Raw genomic sequence first — 21435 nt, forward strand, 5'->3', positions numbered from 1 at the left:
GTGGGGGCGGATCAATGGGTTCATGTTTGTCAAGGCCTGGAGCAGAGCCCAGCACGGAGCCAGTCACTGATCCTTCAGAGTTGAAAACATAAAAGCACTGTCCGATCCCTCTGCTAAGCACCGCCTGAGAATGTCCCCTGTATCCTGATGACCCGCCCAGGAGGAGGCAGCCACTAAGTCCCTGTCACAGGAAATAATGGGAATGTCACAGCTGAAGGAGATTTTTTTTTTCTTTTGGCTTAACCAAACGTGACCTGCCTGAGGCCCCGGGTGCATTTTCTTGTGAACCCTAGGCTTCACCAGGGTCCCAGGAAGTCAGGGTAGCAACCATCCCCAGCCCTGGGGATCTGGTCCACCTCCAGACCTGCTCCCACCCCGCAGCCCACATCCCCCTCCAGGGGAGGCCCGACGACCCAGAATCCTGTTGGGTTGGTCTAGCCGGAATCCCCTCTGACCCCCTGCTTTTCTTCTTAGTCATTTCCACCCACTGACCCTCATTCTTGGCTATTCATTCCCCGTGGCAGGTGCCATATTGGGAGTGGAGCCCAAGCCTCCTCCCCCAGCAAAACCCCAGTTCTCCTGTGACCACACCTGCCACAGCCACCCTGCCACCCTGCCGCCCTGCCCCCGCCCAAAGTCTCCCTGGCCCTGATTGAACGCGTGTCGTTTGAATATATGACACTTTTCCGTGGTTCTGTTCTTTTCTATTTTTTCATCCCTCTCGGGGAACACGGAGGCCCTCAGACTTTGGCCAGGCTGTCAGTGGGGACTCCAATCTAGGGCCATCTGCGTGTCCGAATCCCCTGGCCTCCTGCCTGCTCTTCCCCTTCTGCAGGTCCCCAGGGGGTAGACAGGATGCGACATGCTCACAGGAAGGTATTTGCAGAGGGTGACCTGAGCCCTCAGCCAGGCAAGGGTTATTAATAGCCAGGCCTTGTGGAGTGGCGGGCAGGGGAGGTGGCTCTGGGACGGGGAGGGGGCGGGGCCGAGCCGGCGGAGGGGGCGGGGCTAGTGGACGCAGAGGCTGACCGGGCCGGCCCCGCCCCGCCCCCTGTCGCCGGTTCCCTCAGCAGATTCTCCGGGGCTGGTTCATCACCTTTGAATACCCTGGTGACAGGAGGCGCTTGCAAAACCCGCCTCCAGGTCCCCCCCCGCCCCCCAGCAGCAAATAAATAGAGGGCTCCGAGCCCTGGAGAAGCCAGGAGAAGTTTCTAGGCGCGTGTCCCCGAGGTTTATTAAGCTTCTGGCTTCACTCTAGACCTCAGCAGCCCTGGCTGGGAGCCTGGACAGCTCGGCAGGACAGTGTCTGGCTCCCTGGTCTCTGAAACCGTGCAGAGAAAGGTCCTCCTCGGAGATTCTGCCGCACGTGTTGGGGGGTCGCCTTTAGAGGGGACCCCAGCCTGGTGAGCACGGCCACTCTGGGCCGTGGTTGGCTCTGCTGCTCCCTGACGGAGGATCCACTGGACTCCTGCCTCCCAAGGCTGAAGAACAAGCTCTGAAAGCCATCTCACTCGCGCCTGGGCCGTGCTGTGTGACCTAGGGTCGGTGGCTGCCTCTCTCTGAGCCTCCCTTTCCTCTCCGAGCTCAGCAGTCACCATGGCTGACGGTCAGATGCCGTTCTCCTGCCACTACCCCAGCCGCCTGCGCCGAGACCCCTTCCGGGACTCGCCCCTCTCCTCGCGCCTGCTGGACGATGGCTTTGGCATGGACCCCTTCCCAGACGACTTGACCGCTTCCTGGCCCGACTGGGCTCTGCCGCGCCTCTCCTCTGCCTGGCCGGGGACCCTGAGGTCGGGCATGGTGCCCCGAGGGCCCACGGCCGCGGCCAGGTTTGGGGTACCCGCCGAGGGCAGGGGCCCCCCACCCTTCCCCGGGGAGCCCTGGAAAGTTTGCGTCAATGTGCACAGCTTCAAGCCCGAGGAGTTGACGGTGAAGACCAAGGATGGGTACGTGGAGGTGTCAGGTGAGTGAGGGGACCAGCCTGGAGGGGAGGGCCGGGCGGAGGCTGGCTAGGGGACAGTCAGTGACATCTTGACACAGGTGACTTCAGGGCTGGAGAATGCAGCCCCAGATGCTATCTGCCTGGAAAAGCTCTCTCCCAGGGCCCAGGGGCAGACGGAACCGGACCTGGCCCCGGGGCCTCTGGGTGCCTGTCAATCTGAGCACAGGCAGGAGAGCAGGGCAGGGCAGACACCATGTAACCTAAAGAGCAGGTTCAACAGAATAAAGAAGAACGGGCACAAGATGCCCCAGCATGCCACCCAGGGCCGAGAAGGAGCATTTTAATGCCAAGTACAAAAATATTGATGCCCAGCCTGGGTTTCCAGGGAGTCACCTCCCCTGCTCCCAGAGAAGGAAACTGGGTTCAGCAGGCCTCAGGGTGACGCTGGCTGGTGAGCCCCACGGAGCGGGCGCAGGCTGAGCACCTGCTGGACCAGCCACCTCTCCACCTGCACAAGGATCTGGGCTGGAAATATTCTGATCTTTCTTTCCCCCAAAGACCCCTCCCTCCAGCCCAGGGGCAGCAGGAGCCGGGTGTCCATCCCATTTTGCAGCTGGGGTGTCTGAGGCCCAGGCGGGCCCTGTTCAAGGTCGCGCCATGAGTCAGCAGTGGAGCCTGGGCCTGTCCCTGATGCTGGGCCCAGGGCTTTGGCTGGCACCTCCCCAGCCTGGGAGTGGGGATGGGCTGGGGGCCGGAGGCAGGAGGAGCCGGTAAGGGCTCGGCCCCTGTTCATGCTCCATTTAAAAAAAGAGCCAGTTCCCGGCAGAGGCCCCTCAGCCAAAAAAATCAATAAAAGCCATCACGAGCAGCAGCCGGGCAGGGACAAGCCCTGGCAGAGCTCAGGGGCAGATCCAAAGCTGCTCCAGGCAGAATTATAAACAACCAGGCTGCTTCGGAGGCCCGGGGTGTGGTGGGCCCCAGCCACGTGCTGCTGGCGGGGTGGGTTGGGATCGGCGGGGCTCCCTGGGCTGGGGGCTCTGGGAGACTGGCTGTGGCCCCGATCCTGTGCAGGACGTGCAGATAACTTCACTTCTTGGCTCTCTCTCTCCTTATCTGGAAATCTGTGTTCAAATGGCTGAGGATGGCCATGAGGCTACCGTGTGCCCCTACCTGGCGCCTGGAACGCAGGTAGCCCCTTGGCTGTGACGACACTGGGGTGGAACAATGGCGTGTGGGGTGCGTGGCAAGGTCCCGAGAAACAGGGAAGGATAGGTGGCATTTGAGACTCGGATTCCACTCCCAGTTCACTGTCCGGATGGATGGGGGCTACGGAGTCCTCCCCACTCTGAGCCTCAGTTTCCCCAGCTGGGGACCGGGATCCTAGTTATCGGGGCCCCACGAGGCTACAGGACGATTTAGTGTATGTGCAAAACACAGGATGGCAGATGCGCGTCTACAAACTGGAGCTAATAATAGTGCTGGGTGCCGACACTCTTCTCGCCCCTCCCGCTGGTTTTAATTACATTTCATTCTGGGAGCTTCTGTCCCTACCACACCTGGAGGGGGCGTGGGAGAGGAGGAGCCCATTACTTAACTTTTTTGTAGGGTTTTTCCTTCATCCTCCTTTGAAGGTGCTTTTCAGCAGGCGGGGTCTGACAGACCCAGGCCGAGACCCCAGCTCACAACCAGACTCATTTAGGGTCCTTAAGGGCATCTGGAGGGCTCAATTCCTCCATCTATAAAATGGGTCCACTGGATGTGCAATGAGTGACCTGAGCTAGACTAATCCCCTGAGAGCACAGGCCAGATCTTTCATAAAGAGGTTTTAAAAGTAGGATTGATAATGAGGGGCTCAAAGTAAAAGCCAATTTCAGCCCTGCACGGTGGATCTCGCCTGTAATCCCAGCCACTGGGGAGGCTGAGGCAGGAGGATTGGGCAAGTTGGAGGCTAGCCTCAACAAACTTAGACCCTGTCTAGAAATACAATTTCAGAAAAGGGCTGAAATTTTCAGCTCAGGGGTAGAGCACTCTTGGCTTGAATCTCCAGCTGTACTGGGCCCTCTGCTCACCGTCCACCCAGGGCTTTCCAAGAGTGTGGGTAACTGTGTTCACATCTCCCCACCTCCATTTTACAGATAAGGAGACCGAGGCCCAGAGAAACCAATTCACCTGCTTCTCTGTCGGTGTGTGAGATTCAGAGCCAGGGTCACGGCGGCCACATCTGCTGTTGGCCCTGCGGTCCTGACCCGACCCCACCTGTTGGCCTGTTTCTGAGTCTTTTTCTTTATCACTTCCAGGCCCCCAGGGCCCCAGCCTTACCGTTGGTCTCATAAAGAGATGGACTAAGGATTTGCATCAGGTGTCCACAGCCATCTGAGAGAGGGGCGTGGGGGAGCTCAGAGTCTTGAGGAACCCAGGCCGCAGACAGGGCTGTGCGCTGCAGGACTTACCAGGGGCTTGATCAACCAAGTTGGAATCTGGGAGAGGCAGCGGCCTCTTACCTAACCGTGTCTGGATGTCTTGTTCCAGGGCAGCGCTCGGTCAGTGTTGGACGAGCTCATTTCTATCACGTCTCGCTGCCCTCCCCATCCTACGGCCGCCCGCCAAGAAATGTTCCCTTCAGGGGCCACTGAGCCAGGCGCTGGCTGAGGAAGGAGCTGGGCAGCCCTAGGCCCTTACCGCCCACCCTGTCCTAATCCCGGGGCTCGGCCACCCTGGACACGGCACCTCCTTTCTCGAGCAGAGCAGGTCACAGTCCCCCAAGGGCTGTGCCTGCTCCTGGCACTGACATCTCTCTGAGCTACACAGAGAAAGTGGCAGCTGTCCCTAGCTGTCCCCCAGAGGAGCTCAATCTTTACAGACCATCGTCCTCACTTTATCTGTGGTAGAACGTGTAGATTGGAGTATGCTAATGATATGCAAATGAAGCTTCATGCCCATCCCCCTTTGACTTGACTCTCCCCCTCCTGGGGCTCCCCTTCGGCTCTCAGGCACCCCCTCCTGGAAATTTCCAGAGCATAGACAGACACCTTCAGCCTCAGAGGAGCTGACCTTTACCCAAACATCAAAGCCACAGGCTCACCTCCACACCCATTCTACAACTTACAAAATGACTCTGACTCACTGTCACTGTTCCTCATCCTAACCCAGCCAGGTAGCAGGTGTCGCTCCCATTTCGGAGAATAAACGGAGGCTCAGAGAAGGGTAGAGATGTGCTAGGAAACAGAACAGGAATTCCCATCCGGAACCCCAATTCACATCTCAAACCTATTGCCTGTTTCTGAGGGTCTTCGTTCCATCCCTTTCAGGCTGTGTGACCTTGGGCAGGTCACTTACCCTCTCTGAACTTCAGATTTCCCATCCACACCATGGTAGTCATAAAAGCACCTGCTTTCTAACCTTGTGGCAAAAGTTAAAGGAATCGACGTAGGTAAGGGGCTAACAGCAGTGACTGACACCAATACCATTCAGTGGCTCTGACTTAGATGGGATTAGGTTCCCATAAACCCATTACAGATGGAACCTATCACAGGTCCAGACCGCATTGAATACACCTGATCTGCTGAACACGGTCACGGAGCCAAGCCCACCTTAAACATGCCTAGAATTAACGTTACAATTTGGTAAAATCATCCGAACACAAAGCCCCTTTATAATAAGTCAGTGAACCGCTCAGAGAATTTGCTAAGTGCCCACTTGCAAACCCTGAACCAGCTCAACGTCGAAAAATAGTAAGTGGAATGATTCTGAGCCAGGGAAGGCCCCGTTAAGCTCGCCATCGGCATCGGCACCACCCCCCAACATCACCCTCTCCTCATTCTCTGGGCCCAGCAGAGACGGGGGGCGGGGGGTCCCAGGGTACAAAAGGGCTGAGTCAGAGGCACTGGCCGGTCCCCAGGGGAAGCAGCTCCAGAGGCCCAGGCTTTGGGGAGGGGACCAGAGAACAGACAGTGTTCTTCTGGCCCCGGGCCCATGCTAGAGCCGGGCGGTTGGTGGTTACAGTGTTGGCAACAGAGAGTAAACTCTCGAGTGACGGCACATTCCCCGCAGAGCCCGTTCTGCCGGCCAGATCCTTGGTTCAGAAGAGAATCCCTGTCAAAGCACCACTTCTTCCTCACGGTGGGAGAGCAAGTGGGTGCAGGGCTTCCTGAGGGCAAAGGAGCCACATGGAACTAGCCTCAGACATTCTAAAACGTGGGCCAGTGCGATGGTGCGACTTCAGGGGCTCGGGAGGCTGAGGCAGGAGGATCGCAGGCTCGAAGCAACTCAGCGAGGCCCTGTTTCTAAACAAAATATAAAAAAGGGGCTGGGAAGGTGGCTCAGGGGTTAAGCACCCCTGGGTTTAATCTCCAGGACCCAAAAAAGAAAGAAAGAAAGTCTGAAGCATAGAGAGTCTATCCTAAAGAAGCCACGGGACCCAGGACGAGGATCTAGCTTCAGTATTGAGTGCAGCGGGGTTTGTTCCAATGTCAGGAACCTTCTCCGTGTCCAAAAGTGGGGAGCTAAGTGAGCTGTCCTGTATCTCTGCAGTGGGACACTGTACAGCTACTAGAAGTCACGTCGTCCAAGAATATTGGGTACTATGGAAAAAAAAAAACAATAGAGCGTGTTAGCCACACAGAAAACACAGGCTGCAAGCATAGCGCACAGAGCGATCCCCATTTAATAAAATATATGGCTCCTGTCTCTACCAAATAACATTTGTGCATCTCTAAGCAACATAAAGAAATATCTGGAACCTATAAAGATGGAACTAGGGGTGGTCTTGATTTTTTTTTTCCTTTTTTTTTTAACCTTTTATCACACGGATATGCATTATGTATGTATGTAATCAGAAAAGGGTCCCTAAAGGAATGATTAACAATAAAAAGGGAAGGTGATCACCTATAAATTGTCCGTTTAAAAAAAAATCCAGACAGCACATCCTATAAGATTATTAATAGTCTGGATTCCAGAGCCCTGGGCTGGTCCCTGGGGAGGTGAGGTTCTGGACTGTGGCCCCACAGAAAGCGCCCCGTGCACCTGTTCATCTAAAAGGAAACCCCACCCCCTGCACTCCAGAGAAGGAGGAAGAGGAGGGCCCGGGGGATCCGGATTGGCTACACAGAATCGCAAGAGAAAAGCCACTTTGGGTCCCAGACTCCTTCTCTAAGGAGAGGCCGGGAGTGTTCTGCAGGTCAATGCATTGTTCTAGAATGTTCTCTCACTACTAGGTACAGATAATGTGGCTCTAAAAGAGCTAACCGGGAACTGGAACAGGCAGAAATCCGAGGGCAGAAGGGCAAAGGGCTCCGGATTCAGAGAAGCTGACTCACAGCCCAGAGCGGCCAGGGACCTGCTGGGTGACCCCCCGGGCCTGACCGGGGCCTCTGTGTGCACCTGGACCACAGGGGAGCAGGCGGCCTGACCTCAGAGCCTGGAAGGGGCTGACGCAAGCTGGATAGAAAGGGTCCCTCCCCAGGTGGCTGCCCTTCGCTGTCCCCCCAGCCTGGGCTGTGAGCCCTGGGGTCCCTCGGCCTGGCCAGCGGGCAGGAGTCAGGGAAGAGAAATGGAGGATCTGGTGCACCAGGGGCCGGTCTCTGCGATTTCCTAACAGATGTCCCCCAACCAGAGTCAAGCCCCTCTCCCTGCAGGACCCTGCTGCATCCTCATGGCCACCTGAGAGGGGGACCTGAGCGCACAGAGACCCTGGACTACCCCTCAGCCACCCAGACAGAGAGGGCTGGAGCCCTGCGGGGTGCCCTCCCAGGGACCAAGGGGGCAACACGTGACATTCCTCTTTCTTGCAGGCCAACACGAGGAGAAGCAGCAGGAAGGGGGCATCGTCTCCAAGAACTTCACCAAGAAGATTCAGTGAGTGACCCGGGGCCCGTCAGGGGTGGGGGGCTCCCGATGGGGAGGGCTGGGGCGCCGGGACCCAGGTCTGGGCTCTCTGTCCCTCACCAGCTCTTGCAAGGCCTCCCCTCCTTGGAGCAAGGAATGGAAGGGTCACAGCTAGAGAGGAGGAAACTGTGGCAGAGCTGCAGGAGGGACCCAGAGGGGGTGGGGTGACCTCTCTCTGGTCAGCAGGGCCTGCTCTGGGCTTGTCCCCAGCCCTGGTCAGCTGCATTTAGGAGAAAAGACACCATCGTCCTTGTATGGGGGGAAACGGAGTCCCCACAAGCGAAAGGGTCTGGCCCAGGTCCACCCTGAGAATTCAGCATGACCCTAAACAGATTCCTGACCTCCGGCTTCCGTGAGCAAGGAAACCTGCTCTGTCAACGGTGATCCCAGGCTTGGAGAGTGACCAGCTGGGGCTGCTGGCCCCCAGGGGGTCCTCGTAGTGGCCTTGGTCATTACAGTTCTTGTCAGTGTCTCTCCTGAGACTCAAGACGAGAGAGCTCCGGGGGCATCCCAAGCAGGGCCAAGCTGTGGAGGGGAAGTTATCCTCTTTAAAGACAGCCATTCCCCGGCTCTGAAGCCTGGGGTAAAGCTTGCTGGGAATTCCCTGACCAGATTCCAATGGCTGAAGTGCCTGGAGACCGGGCTGCTCTTCAGCGGGTGGTGGGCAGAGTGTTAAGATTGTTCAAATGTAAGTTGGGGCCGGTGGCCCACGCCTGTCACTCCAGCAGCTCAGGAGGCTGAGGCAGGAGGATCTCGAGTTCAAAGCCAGCCTCAGCAACAGTGAGGCCCTAAGCAACTCAGGGAGACCCTGTCTCTAAATAAAATACCAAATAGGGCTGGGGCTGGGGCTCAGGGGTCGAGTGCCAAAGGAAAAAAAAATGTTAAGATATTGCCTAGCCTGCGGATACCACCTCTAGCCAGGGTTGGGGACTGTGCTGGGTCCGTGGGAACGAACACTGAGCCAAGACTCCACAGGGCTGGGATACAGGAGAGCCGCTGGGGCTCCTGGGACCGCCTGGGTCTGCTCAGATGGACTTCAAGGAGTGGGGCCGGAGATGGGGACAGCCTCGGGCCAATCTCAGGAGACCTCATGGCTTCTTCCAGGGAAAACCGCAGTCCTTAGAGGTCAGGGGAGTCTCTTCTTCAGCCAGGCTGGATCCTTGGGGGGTTTCCACCCAGGCAGGAAATGCATCCCGAAGGTGGCATCTGGATGGCAGAGGGGACAGAGGGATGGGCCTATCCGGAGGGGGGCAGGGCAGGACAGCAGTGGGCTCTTTTCTTCCCCCAACTTGGGTGACAGAGCAAACAGGCATCGGTGGGCGCAGAGCCTCGTCCGCAGGATGATCGGAGTCATAGCTTTCCCACCATCGGGGCTCAGCCCCGGGTCACCTGGGAGAGACCCTGGAGACCTTGGGCACATCCAAGCCCCTCTCCAGGCCTGGGATTCCCCGTGCGTAATGACACAGCACAGTCCCGGGTGACCAAGACGATCCCCTGAGGGTCAATGTTCCAGGGCTGGATGACACTGCAGTTGGTGTCGATGCTGATGTGCTTTCTGACAATGTCAGCGATTGCCACGCCTCCCTCCCCAGGACATGGGCTTAGAGAGGCCAGAGCACCAGCCCCAACTCCGATGGCCAGGAAGAGTCCGAGTTCCAGTGCCCCGTCCACCTGCAAAGCCCTGGCTCTGCCACCTGGTGCCAAGCGCCTGTCCATCCCCGCAGCCAGAGGGAGCCCCAGGGGTTTGGCCTCCTTTGCTTCAAGAGCTTGGCTCAGCAACTGCCCCTGGTTCTTCCTCTTCGCCCACCACCATCCTGGGTGGATGGGCTCTTGGGTCACGGGTTTCTGTTCAGGGTCACAGCTCCCTGGCCCTTCTGTGACGGGTCCTTCCCACGATCACAAACAGGCTCAGCTCATACCTTGGTTCTTGAGGATCATCAAGACCCCTGCAGTTAGAACAGGCAGAGTCTCTGGGGACTGACTTTCCAAGTCTGGTGCCCAGGGAGGTGGTAGAGGATTGGGGTTGGCTACTCTGAGTTTGGAGCCCAGGGTTCCAATTCACATTCCCATCTGCCGTGTCCCAGCTGTGTGACCTTGGGGGAGTCCGTTCACCTCTCTGAATCTCAATTTCCTCCACTAAAAATCAGAGATAGTAATAGAACCCTCCTGGTTGGATTATTGCTAACAACTAAGTGAGATGATTTCAGATACCTGGCACATCAAAAGGGTGCTCAGAAGGTCATGGCTTTCGTTATTTTTATTAATCATGCCATCTCCATGAAGCCACTGACGTGACCTTGAAATTTCAAGTTTGTTGAGGAAACCGTGTCCCAGAGAGCCTTGTTCATTCCCAAACAACCCCAAATTTATTTATTCATTTAAAAAAAATCTTATTAGCATTGGAACCAGGTCTGGGCTCATAAATCCCATCTTTGATGCTCTCTCACTCCCCTTGAGAGAGCTGGTATATGGCTTGCCACTTGGCTTCCCCAAGCCTCCCCTTAGTGGTCTGTGAAATGGGCACGTGATACCCGTCTCTCACGAAGCTCCAACCGGGTGACGCCGACAGCTGAGTTTGGGGAACCAAACAATGATGACCTGCTGAGACCTGTTGAATCCCATCCTGAGTATGTGGCCATCGGAAATCCATCCACGTGGCCAGCCTGACCCCTTGACCTACCTACGCGACGGTCCCACCCATGATCCCACCACTAATGCATTTTGCCGTCAAGTACTCCCCACCAGGCACATGGCAAATGACTTGACCTCCATGAGGAGCACTAGCCGTGGTCATTTTTACCGGCAACTGGTCCACGGTGACCTCAAGCTAGGACTGAATGCGGGGTCCGGGGTCCCTTTAGAGTTAAGAGCTACTGCTGGGGCCAGGTGTCACCGGCCGACTCTGAGCCGCTCTGCCCACCTGACTGTATTAAACTCATTCCTCCTCGGCTCTTTGTAGAAGAGGATTCAAACTCACCTACCAAGGGCAATGGGGGGCCTTCCAAGGTCAGGCAGGGAGACTAGATCTGCCCGGCCTAAGGTCACCTTCTTTAGATGAATACCAATGTTGAAGTCACAGGAAAAATGACAAGTGGCTCCACTCTGTGCTTCTCCTAGGCTTCCTGCAGAGGTGGATCCTGTGACCGTGTTCGCCTCGCTGTCCCCAGAGGGTCTGCTGATCATCGAGGCTCCCCAGGTGCCCCCTTACTCGCCATTTGGAGAGAGCAACTTCAGCAATGAGCTCCCTCAGGACAGCCCCGAAGTCACCTGCACCTGAGACCCCAGTCTCGGCCCATCCTTTATTTCCCTCCCCAGCCCCAGGGCTTCTCTGATTCCAGGGTACCTAACTTTAGCTGAGCTCAGATTTAGTGCGACTCCAAGGTTGAGGGAGGATGGGGATGGGGATGGGGAGAAGGACCACAGAGTCCCTGGATGGTGTAGTACTAGGTGCCTCCACAGGGCAGCGCAATGGGCAGACCCATGCTTGGTTGCGTGAGGCCAAAGAGTCCTGGGAGGTTTTTTTTCTTTTGTGACTTTTTTTTTTTTTTAAATCTATCTCCATGTAAACACTGTACATTCTCTAATTGCAAAATGAATAAATGGGGACTTGACATTTCACCTTGCATCTGACCTTGCAGCTAGTGCGAGGGTTGCCTTTCTCCGGGGACCTCCCCATTACCCAGACTGTGCCTGCCTTGGGGTTTGGCGGGTGGAGCCCGCGGGCTGGCGCCAGTGTGTTTCCACACCCCCCTGGTCTGCAAAGGGGGATGCTCAGGTTTAGATCCCCGCCACCCGGGAAAACGAACAGTGCCTTCTGCCCTCGGCCCAGACCTTTACAGCATGCTCCCAAGGTCCCCAGACGGACACTCCAAGGACTCTGGGACTCCCTCAGTGAATTCTCTGGCTAAGGTACACCCTTCTTGTGTCTCCTATGACCAAGTTGGGATTTTTACAGAGGGGACTGTCTCCAGACCGCTCTGCCAAGAACAGGCAAAAAGCCAGGCAGTTGTGGGGTCCTATCTGTAGGGCGATGTGTGTGTGTCCTTGTTTGACTTGTGCTGCTGTTTAGGGGGAAATAACAGTGAAAAAGTGAATAACAACAATAATAAAGGAGCTGATGTTCTTAGCCTTGTGTGTTTCTTTTGGTGAGAAGCGAAATGCAGGATCACTGAGATAGACGCTATTAGTTAGGAGTGCTGTGGCGTCAGGTAACCATGCCCGGCTAATAGTGCCTTAAAGGACATAAACAGCAATTTAACTTCACAAGAAGTTTAGGGGTCAGTGGTCTCAGCGTTGTTTCTTCAGCTGTTGTGCCACCAAGAACCTGGAGTGCTTCCTGTATTTTTTTTCCCTCTACCATCTCTGACAAGTTACAGTCTATCCTCAGGGTTGCAAGGTGGCTGCAAAAGCTCCAAGCATCTCATCCTCCTATGATAATGTCTGGGAAGAGAAAGCAGAGGTAAAAAGTTCTTCTCTTCTGACTTTTTTGATTTATCAGTGAGCAAAATATGTCTCAGAAGCTTCCAGTAGATATCTTCTTTTATCTCATTGGCCCAAACTGGGTTACCTGTCTATCCTGACACCCATCCCTGTACAAAGGAAATGGGTGGCCATGATGGGCTTAGATTATATTGATTTATCCTCTGAAGCCAGAACATGAACCAAATGCGGTTCTGTTGGGAAGCAGCACAGCAGCTGTGAGGGCAATCAGTGGTACAATGGCTGCCACAGATTCAGATGCTGCCAGGAGCACAGAACCCTGAACGGAGAGGGTGGTAGGGAGCCGCGCTGCTGAAGTGGAGTGTGGTGCGGGCTGCATCCTGTTCTTCCTGTTGTCCCCTCTCCCCTGCTCCCAGCCCCCCATGCCCCCCCGCCCCGCATGTCCTTTCATTGTGACCACAAAACGGCTGCCATCCCTGCAGCCTCGCATCCTCCCACATCCCAGTCCTGACAGAGCAGAGCTGGGCTTTCCCCAGACCCTCTAGCATCTTCCTAAGACTCATTCTTATTGGACCAGCTCGGATCACATGATCCAACTAGTTCAAGAAACCAGCGTTTTGATTGGCCAGGTCTGGGTCACATGCTCCACCACTGGAGCCAATCCCATTGCATCCCCAGGGAGATGCTCATTTTGCAATGAGGGAGCGGAGGCCCAGGAAGAGTTGGGTGGGGTGAGTCACGTGGTGACTTGGACCCACGTGTTTGCTTGGGGAAGAGTCCAGGAGGAGTGTAGGGCCGCTTCTCCAGGGTCCCCAGACCTTCTAAGGTCCCCAAGATGGTCGGATCAGAGTGTCTGTCCTGCGCAGTAGGCAGTCCCTGGCCACCAGGCGCCCAGTCTAGTGACAGGCAGGAGAGAAGGGCCCTCAGGGGACTCTGAGCATGCGCTGGACGCCCTCTAGAGGGCCTTGTGCCCGTCAGTGCCTCTAGTCACCCTGCCAGCCTAGGTGGACGGTCCGGCTCTATGACCCCTTTGCAGAGAAGGAAATTGGGGCATGAAAGTGGCCAGTGCCCCGCCCCCAGTCACACACCCGGTGGACAGCAGGCCCAGGCAGCCCCGCTGCGGGCCTTTGGCTGCCCCTCTGCCTGCCTTTCTCCCAACAAGGCAACATGGAAAGTGCCTTGACTGAGTCCACCATATAGCAAGTCGGGGCTTGGCAGAGGGTGGGACTCAGGGATGGCTTGCTCCAGGAGGAGGTACAGCAGGCCTGAGGGTCGGACTCGGAAGGCGGGAAAGAACACATGAGCCAAGGAGAACGGCATGCTCCTTTGAAAATGCTCCTTGTTGTTCACAAGACAGAGTCCAGACTTCTTTGCGAGACCCACGAGGCTGCTGGATCTGTCCCTGGACTGTCTCAGTAACTGCAGCCCGGAATCCCACCCGCCCCTCGCACTCGCCTGGCTTCTCTCTTCCTCTGACCTCCCAGGCCCTTTCTCGCCAGCAGAACGTTGCCCACCCGGCTTCTGTCCCTTCCAAGGGTCACTGGTGCTCCCTCTTTATTGGCTCCTTCTCCAAGGTCTCATGTGGGCCTCCCTCTCGCTCACCCAACACAGAGAGATTATTGTAACCATCTGGGTGTTTAGTAGCAAAGCAAATATTAATAACAAAACCCCCAATGGATCCAGTCTATTCTGCTCTCAAGGAAGGGGGAGGAGGAATTATTCCAGTTTAGGGGGACTCCCCTCCACTCCCGATTTGCTCAACACATACTTCCTGGACCACCTGCTCTAGGTAAGACACAGACTAGGCACCGGGTCCCACTTCTTCCCCCTTGGGGAGGCAGGAGAGAGGATTGGGAAAGCAAGATTGTTATTTCCAAGTTCACCCCTCCTGGACCCCGAGGGGTTCGACCCCAAGTGGGCAGAGTGGAGACCCATCCACCGAGGACCAGGCCACCTGCCCAAGGACACAAGCAAGATGGCTAAGGCCGGGGGCCACCGATAAGGACCGCAGCAGCTAGACTGTAGCAAGGGTGGGGGGGTGAGGAACTGCAGGAGGGTGGACCTCGATGCTAAAGTCACCCTGCGCACTATTCCATTTTAAATTCTTTGCATTATGAGACTCACGTGGCATCTTTAGGGTGCCATCTGCACCTGGGGGTGCTTTGTGGGCGTGGTCTTGTGGGCAGCAGGTGGACAGAGTTTGAGGTCACCTAGAACAAAGTACAGAGAGGCTCCTTCATGGCAGGATGGGGAAGGGAGAAGGGACCCTGAGAATGGAGCTTCGGAGACCGCGCCGATGTTTGGAGGAAGACACTCCATAGAAGGTTTGCTACATTTTTATTTCAATATCTCAAGAGGGCCTGGCTTTCCCAGAGAGCCAGCTACTCCCCAGATTTGACTCCAGGTCTCAGGAAAGCAGAGGCCACATGTGGGTACTTCTCCACCGAGTTCCTAACTCCTGACACCTTGTCGCCTGGAAGCATTCCATACTCGCCAGATGCACAAATGAATGAGTCAGACAAACAAAATCCAAACTCCTTTCTCCCACCTTGGAAGTCCTGCATGATCTGTCACTTCCTGTCACCTCTCCAACTTCAGCCCCCACAGCTCCCTATCTTATTCCCTGCACACAGGTCTCCTTCCTGTCCCTCAAACTCTGTGCTCCTTCTCACCCCAGGACCTTTGTACATTCCATCTCTTCGACTGCAAATACTGCCCTGCCCTACAGTATAGTACTGTGAGAGGCTTCACGGTAGCCTGCAGCGCACACTGCTCAAGAACAGGAATTTTCTTTTCCCATCTCGTCCAGTGCTGTGTTTTACGCCAAGTGCAGAGTTGGCACATTGGAGACCATATATATTTATGGAATGAAGGGCTGAAGGGTGAGTTTAGGTCACCTCGGAAAATCAGGCTCCCGGCAAAAATCTCAAACTCCTAAAATTGCTTCATTTCGGTGCTGGGAACTTGGAGGCCAAGGACAAAAGATCTGACATCAAGATAGATGACAAGCCCCTTCCCCAGAGACCCTCCCGACCAAGTGGCGGAGGAATATTGTTCCAAAATCCTCATTTCCACGAAGCTGGGACTGGAGTGCCCAGAACTGACTTCCACTGGAGAGTCGGGTGGGGGAGTTTTAGCCCCACAGCACCCCACCCCTGCCCCAGCTCCCTGCAGCCAGCCAGCTGCCAAGGGTGATGTATGGAGATGACTTGATTTGACCTTGAAGGGAAGAAACAAATTAATGTGTCTAGAAATAAATTCCAGGAATCAGTGACTGGCTGCTCTCCACCCTCCCTCCCGCACCTCATGAGTTGTGCATTATAATGTGAAAATCAATAGCGACTCCTAAATGAGCCCACACCTGGAGCGGGCCAAGGGGTGGGGCTGCCCGGAGTCCCCCCCACCACATCCGGGGCCCTGCAGTTGGCAGGAGGTGTGGGACCCTGCAGGTCGGCCAAGGCCTGCAGTAAGGTCAGCCCCACCGGTCCCCAGCTCCAAAGCTGCACGGGTGTGAGCAGATATGGGTTCCTGGTGGCTCCAGAGGGAGCGGGGAAGGGCCACCATGTGGAACCGCATTGCCTTATTCTTCTCCCAAAATGACTTCAGTGTGCAGGGGCTGGAGAGACTCCAAACCCGGCCCTTAATTTAGGAATTCGATGTAGGTCCTCTGGGTACTTGTGCCTAACGCCAGATCCAACGCTGGGCACTCAGCGACACAGATGCCAGGTGTCCAAACATATCAGTGTCTGGTGTCTTAATGCACCACTTGGTAAATTCCACCGCCCCGTCTCTGAGGTCCCCTGCGGTGCCCTAACCTATAGGAAGCATATCTCCTATTCTGGGGCCTTCTCCATCTGTGGCCTCCAGAGAGACTGCCCGGCCCAGAGCCAGCCAGTTCCTGCGGGTGTAGGGGACTCGGGGAGAGTGGGTTTCACAGGCCCAGCCAGCCCTGCGCACCCACGGTCACCTCCTTCACTGTGCCCTTGCACTCTGGGCCACTCTCCACCTGTCCTAGTGTCCCCAGGGCCAGAGACCGGACAGCTAGGGACAGCCCTGGGCCCCTAGCCTGCTGCGGTTATTCAGCCAGTCACTCGGGACACAGGCTCTGGTCCATGTCCCCCCTCTCCACCTCCCTCTGCCTCCTGAGGACCCCAGTGCTTCCCTGCGTGTCCCCTTGTCTTGGAATCTGTGAGTTCAACCAACGTCTTAACAATGGCATCTGTCTCCTGTTGGCCTCCCCGTATCTAAATAATAATAAAACACACTTCACGCACTTTCCAACCCAGCCGCAGCTTTGCCACCAAACCCCTCTTAAGAATCAGCAGGAGAACTTAGGAGCGGTGGCCAGTATTTTTTTTTTTTGCTTTTTATTTGTTGTTGTTTTCCACATTTTTTTTATTGGTGCTTTATGGTCACCCATAATGACGGGATGCTGTTTTAGCTCTTGGTCCGTGCACACAACATGGCAAGATAATGTGGCCCATGTCACTCCCTAGCACTGTCCCCACACCTCTGGTCCCTGTCCTTTTCGGATCTCTCTTTGATTTCCAGGAGGTCCACCCCCTACACACCTTCCTTTTGCTTTGTCCCCTCTAGTTTTGAGTGGTCATTTTGAATGATCAGCGTCCTACCAGTTGTAGGATGTCCCTGTCTCCCTCTCTCTCTCTCTCTCTCTCTCTCTCTCTCTCTCTCTCTCTCTCACACACACACACACACACACACACACACACATACACACCCCTACTATGGATCAGCTATGACACTGGGTCTGGGGAAGAGACTTCTCTGTCCTCATAGGTTTCTGTCCTCCTGAGTATATTTGAGGGGTCGGGTCCCAGGCAATAAAGAACATAAGTGGGGTCCAGGGGGGACCAGGGGTGGCATCAGGTCCTGGGGGCAGCGGGCTGTTTGGAATCTGAGCCCTGATCCCAGCTCTGGGCTGGCTGTGTGTGACCCCTTGTCCCTGGACCTCAGCTCCTCACCCCTATAAGCCCGTGGTGGGCTGCAGGCTGAGATGCGGAGCAGAGGAGGCCTGCGGGGGAGGCAGGAGCAAGGGCTCTGGGTGGCCCTGGGCCTCCCCCAGAGGGCTGACCAGGACCTTCCAGGGGCCCACAGTAGGTCACTGAACAGGCCCTGGAGCCTGTACCTGGAGCTGGTGCTCCTAGCACCTGCCCCCGTCCTCTTCATCTGTGTGAGGAGAAGACTCTCGGGAACTGGGGGCCGGGAGACAATGTCCCCGTCTTCACTGTCAGAGGTTTGGCGCCCCATCCCCCCCCCCCTTCGTTGCCGGTCCCCAGCCCCCGCTCAGGGACGGGCCCCTTAAGGTAAAGGCGGAGAAACCTGCAAATTCAACTTTGAGGTCTGAATGATGCTTCAGGAAAGAGAAGGGTGACCTTGGCCCCTCGCTGTCAGCACAGATTCCAGAAGGTTCCAGCGCTCCCCAGGCAGCTGGCTCTGCTGCAGGACCACAGGAGCCTTGTCTAGGTCCATCGGGGTCCATCCAGCAGCAGAGCTGGGAAGGCCGGGAGGGGGCCAGGCCCTTCCCCACAGGGCAGGGTCCACGGTCCCCAGGGCAGGTGTCCAGGAGCTGTTCCTGGTGGGGCCCAGACCCTCAGCCTCCAGCACCCCTGAGGGGTCCCCGAGGTGGGTGAGGGCGGCAGGTCCCTCTGAAAAAGTCAGACGGCATCTCGCGGCCTGGGAAGCCCAGGGCATGGAGGTCCCACAGCTCGGAGAGGCTCCGGGGCTGGGCCAGTTTCAGATCTGGGCATCCAGGCTCCAGCCTGGCTCCTGACCACTAGGCCAGGGGGAGAGAGGAGGAAGGGGGTGGTAAGAGTCTCCAGCCAGGGGACCCCGGGAGGGGTGGGGAGAATAGACCAAAGAACCAAGCCCAGCCCTTAATCCCCACCCACAGCCTCGGTTTCCTCATCTGTAAAATGGACACAGTTAACCACCCACAGCGTGCCCCAGACAATTGCTGGGAAGAGCCACAGAAGAGTTTGTAAACAGAACCGGGGCACCCATGAGTTAGGTCACTGTCCCCACACCTCAGGGAGGCAGGGAGGGCAGAGGGATGGAAGGACCCGATGGCTTGGAGAGGCCGCCTGGCGACCTGCTGTCCTGCGGTGACTCCGTTTATCCTGCAGCTGACCGAGGTCCATCAGAGCCGCAGGACAGACACACAGACTCACTCTGATCTGAGGGTGAGAGCTCACAAATCCCACAGCAGGCACGGTGACAGAGCTTCTGTCCACAGGCACGTGCACACACACACACACACACACACACACACACACACACACAGACATACCTCAGATCTAAGTCAGCACAGACCCAGCTGGTAAAGGACAAAAAATTCAAAACAACAACAACAACAACAAAATCTCTCTGCAGAAGTGACAGAGGCCGGTTCTCTCCGGTTGCATCCAAGATCTCATGCTGGCTCAGCCTTTCCCAAAGTGGGTTCCAAAAAAAGAACAGGAAGTGAGGTGCCTCCTTCAGTCCGGGAGGGTTAGAACGTGCCCGATGAGACCCAGTGAGTCTGGCCATGTGCCCTGGGACCCTCCCAGAGGGTCCAGCAGGTCACCCCCAAGTCATAAAACCATGAACAGTCTCCCCTGCGTTGGCGGAGGTTCCGCAGCTCGGCTGAGGCCTCCGGAGCGGCTCTGGTCAGGGTCTGAGTCAGGAGTCAGCGCGGCCAGCTGAAGGCTGGCTGGCCCCAGGGGTCTGTGCCAAGCTCACTCTGGTGGCTGTGGGCGGGAGGCCTCCGTGTCGCACCGCGGGGCCTGTCCAGGGGGCTGCTTGAGCATCCTCAGTCTCCCCACAGCACTGGATCCAGGAGACAGCAGGAGGCGGGAGACTGATACCTTTTGCGATCTGTCCTTGGAAGGGTCACAGTATGGCTTCTGCTGGGTGCCATGGGACAGCGCAGGTGTGAGGGAGCCCTGGAGGGGATCTGAATTTGTTCTGAGGCCGGGGAGCTGGACCTTAACACCCCATGTTCAGCGCTCAGTGGCTCACGTCCACTCTAGGGATGGAAGTGGGGTATGTCACCTCCCTCGGGAGGACAGAAACATCAAGCCCTTTGACCCTGTGAATCAAGTGGCTCTCCTTGCCCCACAGCCGTACTCCAAAGATCACAGGAGAGACAGAAGCACCCAGAGACCAGGAGAGACCCACACAGCAACAGCAACAGGGACCTGGGGGGCCTGGGGGGGCTTGGGGGGACCTGGGGGGGACCTGGAGGACCTGGGGGGGCCTGGGGGAACCGGGGGGGGGGCTGAGGGACCTAGCAAACCACCATCATTGTTGGTTGCTTTTATACTCGGGAATAATTGGAAATGGCAGAATGTCACAGGTGATATGTCACATCTCTGCAGACGACTCATTGTCACAGAAACCTCGGGAAAGCCAACCTCAGACCATGGGTCCCCCAATTGAAAGCACATAAAACATACATTCCCATTTATATTTTGCTTTCAAACACAACTTGTTTTTTTAAAGAAGGGGATTCATGGGTCTGATACCTGGGACCTGGCCCCAGTGTGACGGTGTGACGAGGAGGGGCAGGCGAGGGGCAGGTCACGAGGGTGGAGCCCTCACCGATGGATCAGCACCTCCCACAGGGGACCCCAGCGCGCTCTTCTTTGCACCTGTCCGCAGTCTGCGCCTCTGAGGGGACCCTCCCCAGAGCCTGGCCCTCTGGCACCCAGATCTCCAGTCTCCCAAGACATGCATTTCAGCTGGGTCTGAACTGCCCGGTCAGGGGCCCCATTTCTAAGGCCCCGCGTCCCTGTTGATTTTCAAACAGTCCCTGCAGGGCGTGCACTGCAAACAGAAAGAGGAAACCTCGCTGTTAAGCCCAAGAGACCCTCCTAAGGAGACCTGTGATGTAGTAACATCCCACTAGGTGCCATCCCACCTCCCCCCAGCACCCGACCGAGGTGGCTGCGCAGGGTGGGTCTTGCGTCACCAGCACGCAGGACGGCCCAGGTTTGAGTTCTGCTCTGTCACTGATGAGCTGGATGACACGGAGGGAATTTCCTGACTTCTCTGAACCTCAGGCTCTTCTTTGGCAGGAGTGTGCCGGGGCTGGCAGGATGCCAGGTGGAGAGGGGTGAGGGATAAATGGGTTCAGGCAAGTAAAAGACTGAGAGCCCTTCCTGGAAAATGGGAGGACACGGCAGCAGCACCGCCCCCGCGCCCAGGGCCAAGGTCTTTCTTCTGTCCCTTCCTTTCTCCCTCCTAGAGCCTCCCATGTCTCCTCCCTCACAGGCCTGGGGCATCCTGCCAGGGGTCAGCGGGTGATGACGGATCGTCAGGCTGACCAATCACCTCCCCCAGGAAGGTCCTCCAGCCCCGAAGCCCCCAGAGAGCCCTGCACAGGCCTGGGGCAGACCCCTGTGCCATCTGTGTCCCTCCCCCATGTCTCTCTGGGAAGCAGCTTCTCCTCATTTTGAGTTTCCATGGAAGACACTGTCCTTCCCTCATCTGGCCTGGGCACACGGTCCAAGCTGCACCCGACGGGGCCTCTCCGTGGGAATCCAAACCCAGGAGAGAGACGGAAGCTGACTCATGTCACAGAAAGTTCTGGAGACGCCCGTTACTCCCACCCCATCCCTGTCCTGGAGAGGTGCCCTCCCTTGGTCTCCCAACCTGACCAGCCATCTCGGGTCCTGGCCCTCCCTGGGCAGGCAGGACGCAGATTTGATTCCCCTGAAAACAAACAAAACAAAGTCCACTGGCATCTAGAGGAGAGAGAGAGAGAGAGAGAGAGAGAGAGAGAGAGAGAGAGAGAGAGAGAGAGAGAGATGCTGGGCCAGGCCACGTCCCCGATGCTCCCTACAAGTGACCCCTGGGTCTTAGTCCAGCTCAAACACTAACTTCCTGGGGACTCTGGTCAGCTCTCCCCACTTCTGTCTCTGTCCCCCCTCTATCTCCCTGACAGAAGCCTCTGCCTGGAACCAGCCCAAACATGCAGGGTGCTTGGGGACCTGTCCTCAGCCTGTGCTTGTCCCCAGGAGCCTCACCCCCATGCTGTGGTGGCCGTACCCGTCACCAAATGCCCAAGTCCCTGGGGACACTTCAGATAAGCTCTGGGGAGCTGCAGGAGGCTCTTGTCCATCTGCACACACGGGCTTCTCAAATTCCACCTGTGGACACCGAATCAGACC

General features: G+C 56.7%; 1 protein-coding gene across 1 annotated transcript; it reads left to right on the top strand.

Moving 5' to 3' along the window:
* The first annotated feature begins 1181 nt into the window (after window positions 1-1181).
* Window positions 1182-11951, top strand: Hspb8 (heat shock protein family B (small) member 8). The gene is made up of 3 exons (XM_026403384.2): window positions 1182-1963; window positions 7732-7795; window positions 10943-11951. The coding sequence occupies exons 1-3, from the start codon at window positions 1597-1599 to the stop codon at window positions 11100-11102; spliced, it is 591 nt and encodes a 196-aa protein (XP_026259169.1). The 5' UTR covers window positions 1182-1596; the 3' UTR covers window positions 11103-11951.
* Window positions 11952-21435: the final 9484 nt, after the last annotated feature.

The sequence above is a fragment of the Urocitellus parryii genome, chromosome 3 (genome assembly GCF_045843805.1).
Source record: "Urocitellus parryii isolate mUroPar1 chromosome 3, mUroPar1.hap1, whole genome shotgun sequence".
NCBI lineage: Eukaryota > Metazoa > Chordata > Mammalia > Rodentia > Sciuridae > Urocitellus > Urocitellus parryii.